The sequence below is a fragment of the Apus apus genome, chromosome 25, assembly GCF_020740795.1.
Source record: "Apus apus isolate bApuApu2 chromosome 25, bApuApu2.pri.cur, whole genome shotgun sequence".
NCBI lineage: Eukaryota > Metazoa > Chordata > Aves > Apodiformes > Apodidae > Apus > Apus apus.
In genome coordinates, this window is record NC_067306.1 from 5,671,621 (window position 1) to 5,686,660 (window position 15,040).

Sequence of the window (15,040 nt, forward strand, 5' to 3'; positions counted from 1 at the left end):
CCCTCTAATTCTGGATTGGCTGTGTGTCACCCTTCTGGCGTGAGGCCAAGCCAGCAGTGCGTGCTGTCTGCAGGCCCGTGTCCCACACAGGGCTGAATTGCCCTGCGGCCAGGGCAGCTCCATCCCTGCCCTGGGAAATCAAGCTCTGAGCACTGGGCTGTACCCGAGTACACAGCTCCAGGCCAGGCCATTGCTTGTCCCACAGGTCTGTGTCCAAACATGTCTGACCAAAGTGCATGGCGGTGTGAGGAGAGTGGGAGGAACAAGGCACTGTCTCGAGCCAGAATACACCCCTCATGCAGTAGTGAGCAGGGGACGCTTTGCCAAACCGACTGACACAGGCAGGAGAGGCCTGCATTGGTGGGAGATTCTGGGGCACCTTCCTGCCACGGGGTGTGAACAAGCCCCTCCAGATTTCCCCCAACCCATATTCTCTGTCTGCACAGAGCCCTCCATCACTTGGAGCACGTCATCTGGCTGTGCTGATGTGTTGCTAAGCGGGAAATCCTTGGGCCTTTCATCTCAGAACTTGAAAGGAGCCTGTGAGGCCCAAAGGTGATGTCAGAAATGAGGAAATCAAATGACAGTTTTGACGGAAACCAAAACACAACGGGTGCCATGAGGCAGGACATGTTGCTGTGGAGGTGAGTGGCCTGGAAAATTACTGCCTGTGTGCAGTGACTGTGGGGCTGGGGCGGTGCAGGAGCAGTATAAAAGCAGGCCCTTCTCCTCCCTCTCTCATCCACTCCTCTCTCCTCCATCTCCTTGGGACCCAGGTGAGTCTCAAGCCCATTTTCCTCTCTGTTCTCCTCTTGCCTCTCAGATTTTCTCAGAGCATTCCTGCTGCTTTGTCCTACACCGGGTGATGGGGCTGCTTAGCACGGCAGAGGGAAGGGGGCGGACAGTGTGGCATGGAAAGAGGCTGGGACTTGGCTGAAGTGAGGTATGGGCTAGATTGTGTTCTCCCTGTGCTTGCTGGCTTTTGGAGGAGAATGGGCTGAGGGAAGAGGAAAGCTGTGGGCTACACAGCCTCCAGCCCTTGTCTCCAGCTCATGGCTGGTTTTCCACACAGTAGAGTGACAGGCTGCTCCTCACCCACCCCTTGTGCTCAGCTTCCCCCTCTGCTCCCTCTCCCAGGTGCAGCTCCAGCCCCACAACATGTCCTGCCAGCCCTGCTGCCTGCCCTGCCTGCCATGCCAGCCCTGCGGCCCCACCCCGCTGGCCAACAGCTGCAATGAGCCCTGTGTCAGGCAGTGCCAGGACTCCACCGTCGCCATCCAGCCCTCCCCCGTGGTGGTGACCCTGCCCGGCCCCATCCTCAGCTCCTTCCCGCAGAGCACCGCCGTGGGCTCCTCCACCTCCGCTGCCGTTGGCAGCATCCTCAGCTCTCAGGGAGTGCCCATCAACTCCGGGGGCTTTAGCCTCTCGGGCATTGGCAGCCGCTACTGCGGCAGCAGGTGCCTGCCCTGCTAAAGCTGCTGGAGATGGCCCTGGGGAAGGCCCCCAGGGACCCACAGGACGGTTCTGCCCTGGGGACGCAGCCTTGGGTTGTTTCTTTCCGAGGGGGCTGAGCAAGCCCAGCAGCGCTCGCACAACGACGGGCCCAGCCTGGGCTCTTGGAAAGCTCGGCCCGTGCCTGCCTTTCCCCTCTTCCACTCGCTCTTTTCTGTCCCGTCTCCTTGTTCTCTTGTGCTCCCTGGGGCTCTGAGCAGCACAAAGGCAGCCTGTTGAGGACCTGCTGGCCCTGCTCCCCCTGTGGGGCAGGCAGATGGACACCTGGCAGGATCTCTGTTGCAGCCGTGGGGCACAGGTTCCTTCCATTCCCTGCTGCTCCCGGCCCTGTGACTTCCACTCGGTGCAGTCTCATTTTCTTCTTTGCACTCATTAAAATTCTGCTGCATCCCAGCCCATGTCTCTGTGTCATCCTTTCACCTGCACACTCTCTCCCAAGGTGCCCAGGGAGAGAGGTGTTGCACAAGGATGGTTCCTGGAGGGTGTTTTGGGGGGTGGTCCTGCAGTGACTGTTAACACAGGCCTGTTTTGAGCGTTTGAACCCTCTGCTTTCTGAAATTCCCTGCCTATCTGCGTCTGGATAGAATGCCCTGATGCAGTTCAATGACTGTAGCTACTCCGTGTTGGTTACAGGTCTCCCACCAAAGCATTCTCTGCTCCACGCTCAGCAAGCCCTGTTTTGGGGCTGCTGCTTGTCAGGAGTAGAATAACCTGCGGAGAGACAGGGCTGGTTACTACCAAGCCAGCTATGCTCTGCGTGCAAAGGTGTCATCACGCCCAGCTGTGTTCTTCATCAGTTCAGCCGCTCCCCTTCCTTGGCTGCAAGTCTTGCTGCTGCCTTTGCTGCTGGTCTCCACATGGCTTTGGAGAGCTCCTGGACAGTGCTTTGGGACACAGAGCCCACAGGCACTGCCTCTTTTCCTGCCCTCAGGCTCTGCCTGCCTCCCTCTCTCCAGAAACATTCCCAGGAAACCCTGCGCACAGACAGGGAAGCAGTAAGACAAGAGCATGAACATTCACTGCTGCTAGCCCTGTGGTGTGTGTTGACCAGCACTAAGCACCCACCAGCTGTTCTTTCAATCCACTGTCCCATTCGTTCGAGAGGAGAATTGGAAGAGCAAGAGAGTGAAATACCCTCGCGCCAAGATCAGGACACTCAAAGAAGGGAAGGGACGCAAGAGAAAACCAACAAGTGCTGCAAAGGCAAACACCCACCCCCTCGCACCAGCAGACCGTTGCACTGCCATTCTCCAAAGGACAGCTACTTGGGAAAGACTGCCCACAGTTTTATTGCTGAGCAAGATGTCCGATGGCATGGAAGAGGCCATTGGTCAATTCAGGTCAGCCATCCTGGCTGTGTCCCCTCCACTGCTCGCCCACCCTTAGCATCCAATTCAGAGCGTGCAGAATGTGAAAGAGAGCCGGGCTTGACACTGTGCGAGCACTGGGCAACAATCTCTGAAGCTTTGTAGTGAGATCTGCACTGTTTCAGATACACATTGGAAGCACAGCACTGTAAAATTACTTCAGAACAGCAGCAGCCAGGAGAAGAGGAACTGCCGCCCCTCCTCTCCTCTCTCTTCCTCTCGCATCCTGTCCTCTCCAAACGAGCTTGATGGGTCTTCATTCCCTTAAGAGCCATCCACAGCCCAGGCTTGCAAAGTGACTTCTTCATCACTGACATAGAGCGTGGGTTTGACTGCAACCTCAGCAATTTGGTGCATGATTCCAAGCCTAGAGACTCAACTGCTGCACTTGAGGGAAGGGAGGTAATCCCGAGGGATCTTGACAGGCTTGAGGAATGGTCGGTCCCCTGTGAAAGTCAGGAACACCAACATGGCCAAGTGGAAAGGCCTGCACCCCGCTCAGGGCAATCCCCTATATCAGCCAACACTGGAGGACAAATGGTTGAGAGCAGAGCTGCAGGGAAGGACTTGGGGCCACTGGAGATTGAAAAGGTCGCGCAAGAGTCGGCAATGTCCGCTCGCAGCCTGCAAAGCCGGTCCTGCCCAGGCCTGCAAGGAAAGAAGCGTGACCAGCAGGTCAAGGGAGGTGACTCTCCCCTTCTACTCTGCTCTTGTCAGGCCGTATTTGGAGTACTACGTCCAGTCTGGGGACCCAGTAGCAAACAGGCATGAACAGCTGAAGCAGCTCCACAGAAGGCACACAAGGGCTGCAACAGCTCTCCAGGAAAGAAGTGATGGGTGAGTTGGGGTTCTGCAGCCTTGAGAAGAGAAGGCTCTCTGGAGACCTTATTGCAGCCTTTTAATGCATAAAGGGGACATCTAAGGAAGTTGGAGAGATGTTTATCACGGCCTGCAGAGATCGAAAAAGGAGCAACGGTTTGGGCTCTAGATGTAGATTGCACAAACAAAACAATGCATTGTGATGCAGGTGGTGAGATCCTGAAAAGGCTGCCCAAAGAATGATGGGATATCCCATCATTGGAAGTCTTCAAGGTGGGGTTCCACGGAGCTTGGAGTAACACTGATGTAGCGACACATTTCCCTGCTCACGGCAGGAGGTTGGACTGGATGATCTTTAACCGTCTCGTCCATTCCAAGCACTTCTCTCGTTGCATGGTAATACGGTTCCATGAGAAGGCATCTCACTGCACTCTGTTCCTCCCTGTGAGAAAAGTGTGGTTCGGATGGGTTCTCCTGCTCTCTCCTGGATGCTAGTGCCTACCTCTTGTCAATGCCACTTTCCATCCTGACTACTTGTAACACAGTGTTGAGCTTCCCAAGGAAAAAGAAAAGGTGTGCAAGACCAGGTGGATGGTAATGACTGAACTGTGACAGATAATTCTAACCAGACCCAAAAACTGGAGAGAATATTTAGTCACTGTATGCATGACAAACAGGAGAAAAAGCAACTCTGCGTTAACAGTCATCGCATAACCTCACAAAGAACCCTCTCAGAACCGGCCCTGAGCAGTATCTTTCCCTGGGTATCTTTGTGTTGGCTCTGCAGAGAGAAAGATGACACACAGACATGGGCTGGGATGCAGCAGAATTTTAATGAGTGCAAAGAAGAAAATGAGACTGCACCGAGTGGAAGTCACAGGGCCGGGAGCAGCAGGGAATGGAAGGAACCTGTGCCCCACGGCTGCAACAGAGATCCTGCCAGGTGTCCATCTGCCTGCCCCACAGGGGGAGCAGGGCCAGCAGGTCCTCAACAGGCTGCCTTTGTGCTGCTCAGAGCCCCAGGGAGCACAAGAGAACAAGGAGACGGGACAGAAAAGAGCGAGTGGAAGAGGGGAAAGGCAGGCACGGGCCGAGCTTTCCAAGAGCCCAGGCTGGGCCCGTCGTTGTGCGAGCGCTGCTGGGCTTGCTCAGCCCCCTCGGAAAGAAACAACCCAAGGCTGCGTCCCCAGGGCAGAACCATCCTGTGGGTCCCTGGGGGCCTTCCCCAGGGCCATCTCCAGCAGCTTTAGCAGGGCAGGCACCTGCTGCCGCAGTAGCGGCTGCCAATGCCCGAGAGGCTAAAGCCCCCGGAGTTGATGGGCACTCCCTGAGAGCTGAGGATGCTGCCAACGGCAGCGGAGGTGGAGGAGCCCACGGCGGTGCTCTGCGGGAAGGAGCTGAGGATGGGGCCGGGCAGGGTCACCACCACGGGGGAGGGCTGGATGACGACGGTGGAGTCCTGGCACTGCCTGACACAGGGCTCATTGCAGCTGTTGGCCAGCGGGGTGGGGCCGCAGGGCTGGCATGGCAGGCAGGGCTGGCAGCAGGGCTGGCAGGACATGTTGTGGGGCTGGAGCTGCACCTGGGAGAGGGAGCAGAGAGGGAAGCTGAGCACAAGGGGTGGGTGAGGAGAAGCCTGTCAGCCCACCATGAGAGAGCCAAGCAATCACTCGGAGGTGAGAGCCTGAGGGTGTGTAGGGAAGTTCAGAAGCTTCAGCTTCCCCTCCACTCAAAGGAGCCCTGCCATTAGTAACCAAGGCAGGGAGGTGCCCACCTAGCCCCTAGCTCCTGAGACACCTCAGTCATTTGCCAGCCTATCTCCATCCCAAACCTTTGACATCATTCTCTGTCTGAAGAAAAGCAATTTCCTGCAGGGAATGTATGGGCTTTAAGCAGCCTAGAAGATGAGAAGGAGGAGAAAGGTCTTCATGCTCACCTTGTTCCCAAGGAGACGGAGGCGAGAGGAGTGGATGAGAGAGGCGGGAGAAGGGCCCACTTTTATACGGCTCCTGCACTGCCCCAGGCCCACAGTCGTCGCACGCAGGCAGTAATTTTCCAGCAGACTCACCTCCACAGCAAAATATCCTGCCTACTGGCCTAGGTTCTGTTTTGGTTTCTGTCACCGATGTCACTTCATTTCCTCATTTCTGACATGCTTGGTGTGCCATGCTGGATCCTTTCAAGTGGTGGGATGAGAAGCCAAAAGATATCTTGGAAGCATGGCTTCAGCTGTCTTCCTCTTGCAGCCCTGTGCTCTGGGGGGTAACATATGCAAGCACTGCTGTTTGTGTTGTCTTTGTCCTCTGTGTATTTGATTAGTGTGAAATTAAATTAATATTTTTTTTTCCCCCAAGTTGAGTCTGTTTTGCCTGGGACGTTAATCGGTGAAGAACTGTCCTTTTCCTTTGCCTCGACCCATGAGCTTTGTCCTCCTCATCCCAGAGCGCGTGTGTGTGTGGGGAAGGTGAGTGAGCGGCCATGTGGCTGTTCCTTTTGTTGTCGTGTTGTCCTAAACCATGACACCAGCCTATGGGAGACAGGAGGTTTGGGGCTAGGAAAGCCAAAGCCCATCTGGCAGCGAACGAGAGAAAGCACATGGCCTCGTTTGACGAGGTGCCTGGCTGCAGTGGGTGAAGGGAGTTCAGCAAATGTTGTTAATCTCATCTGAGCAAGGCTTTTGACCCTGTCTGCTCTAACAGTCCTCAGAGACCAACGGATCGAACACGGGCTGGGGAAGAGGGCAGCCAAGGGATGGAGATCTGTCGTGGCTGCTGGTCTCCAAGGGTTGTGATGAGTGGCACCAAGTCCAGCTGGTGGCCACTCACTCCCGGTGCCCCTCAGGGGCCTGGACGGTGGCCATTAGAGTTTTATCCCTGCACGCAAAGTCCTCTTGCGATGGAGGAAGACAAACCTCTACAGCCTCGCTCCAAAGCACTTTGCAGCTGTGGCCACGGGTCCCGGGGGACCCCATGAGGCAGCTACTGCACCTTTGTGGAAATGGGGTCTGAAAGCAGCCTGGGCTGCGTTAGGTTTGCAGTGAGATCACAGAAGGCCATTCCTCTGCTTGGGTCAGCACTGCAGAGCAAAGGTGTCAAAAGGCAACATCCTGCAGGTGGAAGGAGGGATGAGCTGCAAGGGAGGAATTTGCAAGTAATTCCTAGGCATCTTGGGATGCTCTTAGGAAAGCCAAAGGTCAGCCTGCCTCGAGTCTTCCAAGGGGCGTGAGGAGCAACAGGGAACAAGCATCAAGAGCAAGATGCACCCCTGGAAGAGTAACCTAAGACTGACAGAGGACAAGGTGGGCCCACTGCTGGCTGGGGTGGCTGGTTTCTGAAGAGTGGACAGAGAGCAGGCTGAGGGCAGTCAATGTCTTCCCTCTTCCAGATTTTATGCGCAAGTTCCCCTGAGTTGCTGTGCGCCCCTGTGTGGTGGGGTTTGGGTAGCAGGTGGGGCCTGAGTCCTGTGAGAAGCTGCTGGAAGCTCCCCCGCCTCCAAAATCCAGAGCCACCTCGGGCCAAGGCCGAGCCTGTCAGAGACAGTGGATGCGCCTCTGTGAGGAACGTCTTCAGGAAGGGGAATCAAGTTGTGAGACCTCAGGGCAGAAGAGGGGGGGAGGGGAGATAAAGGCCAGAGCAGAGTTACCAAGGGTGGTGAGTGTGAGATGTGTTCACCTGATTCTTGTTAAAATGGAAAATGTGTTCACCTGATTTGTGTTAAAATGAAAAATCGCAGGGTGAAAAATAATCTTTTATGGAACAATGTTAGAGTCATAGAATGAAGAATAATCCTTCGTATATAGTATCTTTGCTTGTGCTGCCTGCTTTTGTATAGTGTAACAAAATTTGTATCTTCTGCTTGCATTGCATGAGATTTTTGTATTATGTAGCAGACAGTGGGCAAACATGAGAATAGTATAAAACAGATTCTTGGAAATAATTAACATAAGCCGACCCTTTTCTCGAAATAATAATGCATATGTATTAGTCAAAAAGGATAAAAACTGAGAGATGAAACTGTTTGGCGCACGTCTTGGTGGAGCGGAGACTCCCGGCGTGCCCAGCGCTGTTTGCTTGCTTCCGTTCGATTAATAAATTACTAATTTGAATAAAGATCCCACTTGGGAGGGGGAGGAGGTGCCCGAGCAGAGGTTCCCCTGCAGGCCGTGGCGAGATGGCAGCTGTCCCCCTGCAACCCACAGAGAACAGTGGAGCATCCCCTGAAGGAGCACCGGGGAACACATGTGGACCTGCAGCCATGGAGGACCCCGCAGCAGGTGAGGTGGCTGTGCATGAAGCAGGCCGTGGCTCTGTGGGCAGCCCACACTGGAGCAGTCTGTTCCTGCAGGACTGCTCCTGGTGGGAGGGAGTCATGTTAGAGGGCTTCATGAAAGACTCTCTCCCGTGGGAGGGACCCCACGGTGGAGTAGGGGAAGACCGTGATGAATCCTTCTCCCTGAGGAGGAAGGAGCAGCACAAAACAATGTCTGGCAAAGTGGCTCTAAACCCCATTCTCTGTCCCCCTGTGCCACCCGGAAAAGGAGGTAGAGAAATAAGGAACAAAGCAGTTTCAGCCTGGGAAGAAGGCAGTCGGTGGGTGAGGGCTTTGTGCTCTGTTTTTCATTTTGTCTTTCTCCTGTTAGTTACAAATTCATCTGATTCTTTCCCAAGTTGAATCTGTTTTGCCTGCAACAGTAATTTTTGAGTGAACCCTCTCTGTCCTTGTCTCAAGCCATGAGCTTTCAGCGGGATTTTCTTCTCCCGTGGAGAATGGGCCTCCACAAGATGTATGTCTCTCATTTAATTTGACATCAATAGAGAGACTTAAACAGAAGGGAAGAAAAAATAAAAGAAGGGAAATGGCGGCAACACTGCGGGGAGGGGGCTGTGGGTGGGGGGCTTGCACAATTAAGGACAGAGACAGCCAGCCCCACCTTGCTGTGTTTGCAGCCAGGACCCAGCCCTTGTGGGAAGCACATCTTGGGGCTGGGAGCTGAGCAGACAAAACAGACGGATCAAACGGTCCTTGAGGGCCGTTATGGGTGAGGATAGAAGAAAGAAGAATAGGAGGCCTGATTAAAGGGAGCCTTCTCTGGCTGGGGAAGGAGCTTGTTCCTGCTTTTTCTGGTGGAGCCTGCTTGCCGAGGAACTACACAAAGGGAGCTGAAGAAAGGGAAGAAGGGAGCTGGAGCACACTAAAAAAGCTGGAGTCCCTGCTTGCTGGAGTCACACGCACCTCGTCGTCCCTACACAGGGAAGGCTTCGAGCTCTTGCTCCCCCCCAGTCTTTCTTTCTCTTTACCGACTACGTACATTTGCCTATCCAGTTCCCCCCCCACACACCCCCTTTTTAAAAGCTGTTACACTTAAGTGGCATTTTGAACACATAATCTTTGTGCCGGTGCGCACACATCTGGGCGGTGTTTGTGTTCCTAGAGACACACCTGGTGGAGCAGGCTGGTCCCAAGCTAGAGACGGACCCACTGGGAAAGTAAAACCAGCCAATTTGGGGCTATTCCTCCTCGAATGGAGGAGGAGAAGAGAAGGGGCGATCCGTGATGCAACTCGAGTTTTCCATGCCTGGGTTGAACTCGGACCAGAAGATCTTCCCTTCCCACGGTAGGGGCAGGGGCGAGCCAGCGGACACCTGGTTCTTCGTTGCTGGCTGGGCCTAAACAAGGACACCTCTGAAAGAGCTGGAGGAAGAAGCCTCCTGGCATTCCAGAAAGTCAAATGGCGAGTCCTGCACCTGCAAAGGAGGCACCTCTTGCACCAGTACATTCCGGGTGCTGAACTATGCAATGATCTTAGAGCCCACAGACCTCCTCCAGGTAGATCTGCCAACGGGGTCAGGGTCACCGTTGTGGAGAGACTTTGGTGATTGAAGGGGAATGGACACACAGGCCTCATCTTCCTGGCCAAAGAGCCCAGGTTGTGGTGAGAACCTCTCCGGAATGCTCAGTGGAGGCAAAGAAAGACTTGCAGAAAACATCTCCCCTCACCAGGTCCCAGGCCATTGATCTTCAGACTCGTCCGTGGGTTCCAGGCCATTGATCTTCACCTGGTACTAGGGCTCAAGCATGCCTCGCCTCCCATGACCCAGAGGCTTCCCCAGCCTGGAGCAAAACGCAGCACCACTGGGGAGGCAAGAAAAGTTCTGCAGCTCCCCAAGGAGTGAGGGCTGGCAGCACCTGCAGTGCCACGTGCCCAGGAACACTCAGAGAAGGAATGTGCTCAGAAGGGCCCTGGGTACAAGGGCAGCTCTCACACTACATGACAGAGGTGCTGCACTTCCCTGTCCTGCAGGCATGGAGGCAGCTGGGACACGTCCCAGGAGGGCAAGGGAATGCCTTCAGTAGGCAAGCTTCTGGGACAGACTCTCCCTATGCACGGCGAGTCACCCTCTAATTCTGGATTGGCTGTGTGTCACCCTTCTGGCGTGAGGCCAAGCCAGCAGTGCGTGCTGTCTGCAGGCCCGTGTCCCACACAGGGCTGAATTGCCCTGCGGCCAGGGCAGCTCCATCCCTGCCCTGGGAAATCAAGCTCTGAGCACTGGGCTGTACCCGAGTACACAGCTCCAGGCCAGGCCATTGCTTGTCCCACAGGTCTGTGTCCAAACATGTCTGACCAAAGTGCATGGCGGTGTGAGGAGAGTGGGAGGAACAAGGCACTGTCTCGAGCCAGAATACACCCCTCATGCAGTAGTGAGCAGGGGACGCTTTGCCAAACCGACTGACACAGGCAGGAGAGGCCTGCATTGGTGGGAGATTCTGGGCACCTTCCTGCCACGGGGTGTGAACAAGCCCCTCCAGATTTCCCCCAACCCATATTCTCTGTCTGCACAGAGCCCTCCATCACTTGGAGCACGTCATCTGGCTGTGCTGATGTGTTGCTAAGCGGGAAATCCTTGGGCCTTTCATCTCAGAACTTGAAAGGAGCCTGTGAGGCCCAAAGGTGATGTCAGAAATGAGGAAATCAAATGACAGTTTTGACGGAAACCAAAACACAACGGGTGCCATGAGGCAGGACATGTTGCTGTGGAGGTGAGTGGCCTGGAAAATTACTGCCTGTGTGCAGTGACTGTGGGGCTGGGGCGGTGCAGGAGCAGTATAAAAGCAGGCCCTTCTCCTCCCTCTCTCATCCACTCCTCTCTCCTCCATCTCCTTGGGACCCAGGTGAGTCTCAAGCCCATTTTCCTCTCTGTTCTCCTCTTGCCTCTCAGATTTTCTCAGAGCATTCCTGCTGCTTTGTCCTACACCGGGTGATGGGGCTGCTTAGCACGGCAGAGGGAAGGGGGCGGACAGTGTGGCATGGAAAGAGGCTGGGACTTGGCTGAAGTGAGGTATGGGCTAGATTGTGTTCTCCCTGTGCTTGCTGGCTTTTGGAGGAGAATGTTTGGGCTGAGGGAAGAGGAAAGCTGTGGGCTACACAGCCTCCAGCCCTTGTCTCCAGCTCATGGCTGGTTTTCCACACAGTAGAGTGACAGGCTGCTCCTCACCCACCCCTTGTGCTCAGCTTCCCCCTCTGCTCCCTCTCCCAGGTGCAGCTCCAGCCCCAAGACATGTCCTGCTACAACCAGTGCCTGCCCTGCCTGCCATGCCAGCCCTGCGGCCCCACCCCGCTGGCCAACAGCTGCAATGAGCCCTGTGTCAGGCAGTGCCAGGACTCCACCGTCGCCATCCAGCCCTCCCCCGTGGTGGTGACCCTGCCCGGCCCCATCCTCAGCTCCTTCCCGCAGAGCACCGCCGTGGGCTCCTCCACCTCCGCTGCCGTTGGCAGCATCCTCAGCTCTCAGGGAGTGCCCATCAACTCCGGGGGCTTTAGCCTCTCGGGCATTGGCAGCCGCTACTGCGGCAGCAGGTGCCTGCCCTGCTAAAGCTGCTGGAGATGGCCCTGGGGAAGGCCCCCAGGGACCCACAGGATGGTTCTGCCCTGGGGACGCAGCCTTGGGTTGTTTCTTTCCGAGGGGGCTGAGCAAGCCCAGCAGCGCTCGCACAACGACGGGCCCAGCCTGGGCTCTTGGAAAGCTCGGCCCGTGCCTGCCTTTCCCCTCTTCCACTCGCTCTTTTCTGTCCCGTCTCCTTGTTCTCTTGTGCTCCCTGGGGCTCTGAGCAGCACAAAGGCAGCCTGTTGAGGACCTGCTGGCCCTGCTCCCCCTGTGGGGCAGGCAGATGGACACCTGGCAGGATCTCTGTTGCAGCCGTGGGGCACAGGTTCCTTCCATTCCCTGCTGCTCCCGGCCCTGTGACTTCCACTCGGTGCAGTCTCATTTTCTTCTTTGCACTCATTAAAATTCTGCTGCATCCCAGCCCAAGTCTGTGTGTCATCTTTCTCTCTGCAGAGCCAACACAAAGATACCCAGGGAAAGATACTGCTCAGGGCCGGTTCTGAGAGGGTTCTTTGTGAGGTTATGCGATGACTGTTAACGCAGAGTTGCTTTTTCTCCTGTTTGTCATGCATACAGTGACTAAATATTCTCTCCAGTTTTTGGGTCTGGTTAGAATTATCTGTCACAGTTCAGTCATTACCATCCACCTGGTCTTGCACACCTTTTCTTTTTCCTTGGGAAGCTCAACACTGTGTTACAAGTAGTCAGGATGGAAAGTGGCATTGACAAGAGGTAGGCACTAGCATCCAGGAGAGAGCAGGAGAACCCATCCGAACCACACTTTTCTCACAGGGAGGAACAGAGTGCAGTGAGATGCCTTCTCATGGAACCGTATTACCATGCAACGAGAGAAGTGCTTGGAATGGACGAGACGGTTAAAGATCATCCAGTCCAACCTCCTGCCGTGAGCAGGGAAATGTGTCGCTACATCAGTGTTACTCCAAGCTCCGTGGAACCCCACCTTGAAGACTTCCAATGATGGGATATCCCATCATTCTTTGGGCAGCCTTTTCAGGATCTCACCACCTGCATCACAATGCATTGTTTTGTTTGTGCAATCTACATCTAGAGCCCAAACCGTTGCTCCTTTTTCGATCTCTGCAGGCCGTGATAAACATCTCTCCAACTTCCTTAGATGTCCCCTTTATGCATTAAAAGGCTGCAATAAGGTCTCCAGAGAGCCTTCTCTTCTCAAGGCTGCAGAACCCCAACTCACCCATCACTTCTTTCCTGGAGAGCTGTTGCAGCCCTTGTGTGCCTTCTGTGGAGCTGCTTCAGCTGTTCATGCCTGTTTGCTACTGGGTCCCCAGACTGGACGTAGTACTCCAAATACGGCCTGACAAGAGCAGAGTAGAAGGGGAGAGTCACCTCCCTTGACCTGCTGGTCACGCTTCTTTCCTTGCAGGCCTGGGCAGGACCGGCTTTGCAGGCTGCGAGCGGACATTGCCGACTCTTGCGCGACCTTTTCAATCTCCAGTGGCCCCAAGTCCTTCCCTGCAGCTCTGCTCTCAACCATTTGTCCTCCAGTGTTGGCTGATATAGGGGATTGCCCTGAGCGGGGTGCAGGCCTTTCCACTTGGCCATGTTGGTGTTCCTGACTTTCACAGGGGACCGACCATTCCTCAAGCCTGTCAAGATCCCTCGGGATTACCTCCCTTCCCTCAAGTGCAGCAGTTGAGTCTCTAGGCTTGGAATCATGCACCAAATTGCTGAGGTTGCAGTCAAACCCACGCTCTATGTCAGTGATGAAGAAGTCACTTTGCAAGCCTGGGCTGTGGATGGCTCTTAAGGGAATGAAGACCCATCAAGCTCGTTTGGAGAGGACAGGATGCGAGAGGAAGAGAGAGGAGAGGAGGGGCGGCAGTTCCTCTTCTCCTGGCTGCTGCTGTTCTGAAGTAATTTTACAGTGCTGTGCTTCCAATGTGTATCTGAAACAGTGCAGATCTCACTACAAAGCTTCAGAGATTGTTGCCCAGTGCTCGCACAGTGTCAAGCCCGGCTCTCTTTCACATTCTGCACGCTCTGAATTGGATGCTAAGGGTGGGCGAGCAGTGGAGGGGACACAGCCAGGATGGCTGACCTGAATTGACCAATGGCCTCTTCCATGCCATCGGACATCTTGCTCAGCAATAAAACTGTGGGCAGTCTTTCCCAAGTAGCTGTCCTTTGGAGAATGGCAGTGCAACGGTCTGCTGGTGCGAGGGGGTGGGTGTTTGCCTTTGCAGCACTTGTTGGTTTTCTCTTGCGTCCCTTCCCTTCTTTGAGTGTCCTGATCTTGGCGCGAGGGTATTTCACTCTCTTGCTCTTCCAATTCTCCTCTCGAACGAATGGGACAGTGGATTGAAAGAACAGCTGGTGGGTGCTTAGTGCTGGTCAACACACACCACAGGGCTAGCAGCAGTGAATGTTCATGCTCTTGTCTTACTGCTTCCCTGTCTGTGCGCAGGGTTTCCTGGGAATGTTTCTGGAGAGAGGGAGGCAGGCAGAGCCTGAGGGCAGGAAAAGAGGCAGTGCCTGTGGGCTCTGTGTCCCAAAGCACTGTCCAGGAGCTCTCCAAAGCCATGTGGAGACCAGCAGCAAAGGCAGCAGCAAGACTTGCAGCCAAGGAAGGGGAGCGGCTGAACTGATGAAGAACACAGCTGGGCGTGATGACACCTTTGCACGCAGAGCATAGCTGGCTTGGTAGTAACCAGCCCTGTCTCTCCGCAGGTTATTCTACTCCTGACAAGCAGCAGCCCCAAAACAGGGCTTGCTGAGCGTGGAGCAGAGAATGCTTTGGTGGGAGACCTGTAACCAACACGGAGTAGCTACAGTCATTGAACTGCATCAGGGCATTCTATCCAGACGCAGATAGGCAGGGAATTTCAGAAAGCAGAGGGTTCAAACGCTCAAAACAGGCCTGTGTTAACAGTCACTGCAGGAACACCCCCCAAAACACCCTCCAGGAACCATCCTTGTGCAACACCTCTCTCCCTGGGCACCTTGGGAGAGAGTGTGCAGGTGAAAGGATGACACAGAGACATGGGCTGGGATGCAGCAGAATTTTAATGAGTGCAAAGAAGAAAATGAGACTGCACCGAGTGGAAGTCACAGGGCCGGGAGCAGCAGGGAATGGAAGGAACCTGTGCCCCACGGCTGCAACAGAGATCCTGCCAGGTGTCCATCTGCCTGCCCCACAGGGGGAGCAGGGCCAGCAGGTCCTCAACAGGCTGCCTTTGTGCTGCTCAGAGCCCCAGGGAGCACAAGAGAACAAGGAGACGGGACAGAAAAGAGCGAGTGGAAGAGGGGAAAGGCAGGCACGGGCCGAGCTTTCCAAGAGCCCAGGCTGGGCCCGTCGTTGTGCGAGCGCTGCTGGGCTTGCTCAGCCCCCTCGGAAAGAAACAACCCAAGGCTGCGTCCCCAGGGCAGAACCATCCTGTGGGTCCCTGGGGGCCTTCCCCAGGGCCATCTCCAGCAGCT

At 55.2% G+C, this 15,040-nt stretch overlaps 3 protein-coding genes across 3 annotated transcripts in view; 2 read left to right on the forward strand and 1 right to left on the reverse strand.

Moving 5' to 3' along the window:
* LOC127394252 (uncharacterized) overlaps positions 1 to 1,473 on the forward strand; it is a 90,026-nt gene extending 88,553 nt beyond the window's left edge. The window contains exons 2-3 of the mRNA XM_051640096.1: positions 628 to 776; positions 1,138 to 1,473. Coding sequence (XP_051496056.1) covers positions 628 to 776; positions 1,138 to 1,473 — 485 coding nt within the window. The remainder of the gene's footprint in view (positions 1 to 627; positions 777 to 1,137) is intronic.
* A 3,471-nt stretch (positions 1,474 to 4,944) lies between these two features.
* Positions 4,945 to 10,331, reverse strand: LOC127394253 (feather keratin Cos1-2-like). Its single transcript, XM_051640097.1, has 3 exons — positions 10,257 to 10,331; positions 5,635 to 5,766; positions 4,945 to 5,280 (listed from the first exon to the last, which is right to left on the reverse strand). The coding sequence occupies exons 1-3, from the start codon at positions 10,329 to 10,331 to the stop codon at positions 4,945 to 4,947; spliced, it is 543 nt and encodes a 180-aa protein (XP_051496057.1).
* A 464-nt stretch (positions 10,332 to 10,795) lies between these two features.
* On the forward strand, positions 10,796 to 11,569 carry LOC127394484 (feather keratin Cos1-2-like). The gene is made up of 2 exons (XM_051640500.1): positions 10,796 to 10,868; positions 11,253 to 11,569. Exon 2 carries the CDS (start codon positions 11,255 to 11,257, stop codon positions 11,567 to 11,569), a length of 315 nt encoding a protein of 104 aa, XP_051496460.1. The 5' UTR covers positions 10,796 to 10,868; positions 11,253 to 11,254.
* The last annotated feature ends 3,471 nt before the right edge of the window (positions 11,570 to 15,040 follow it).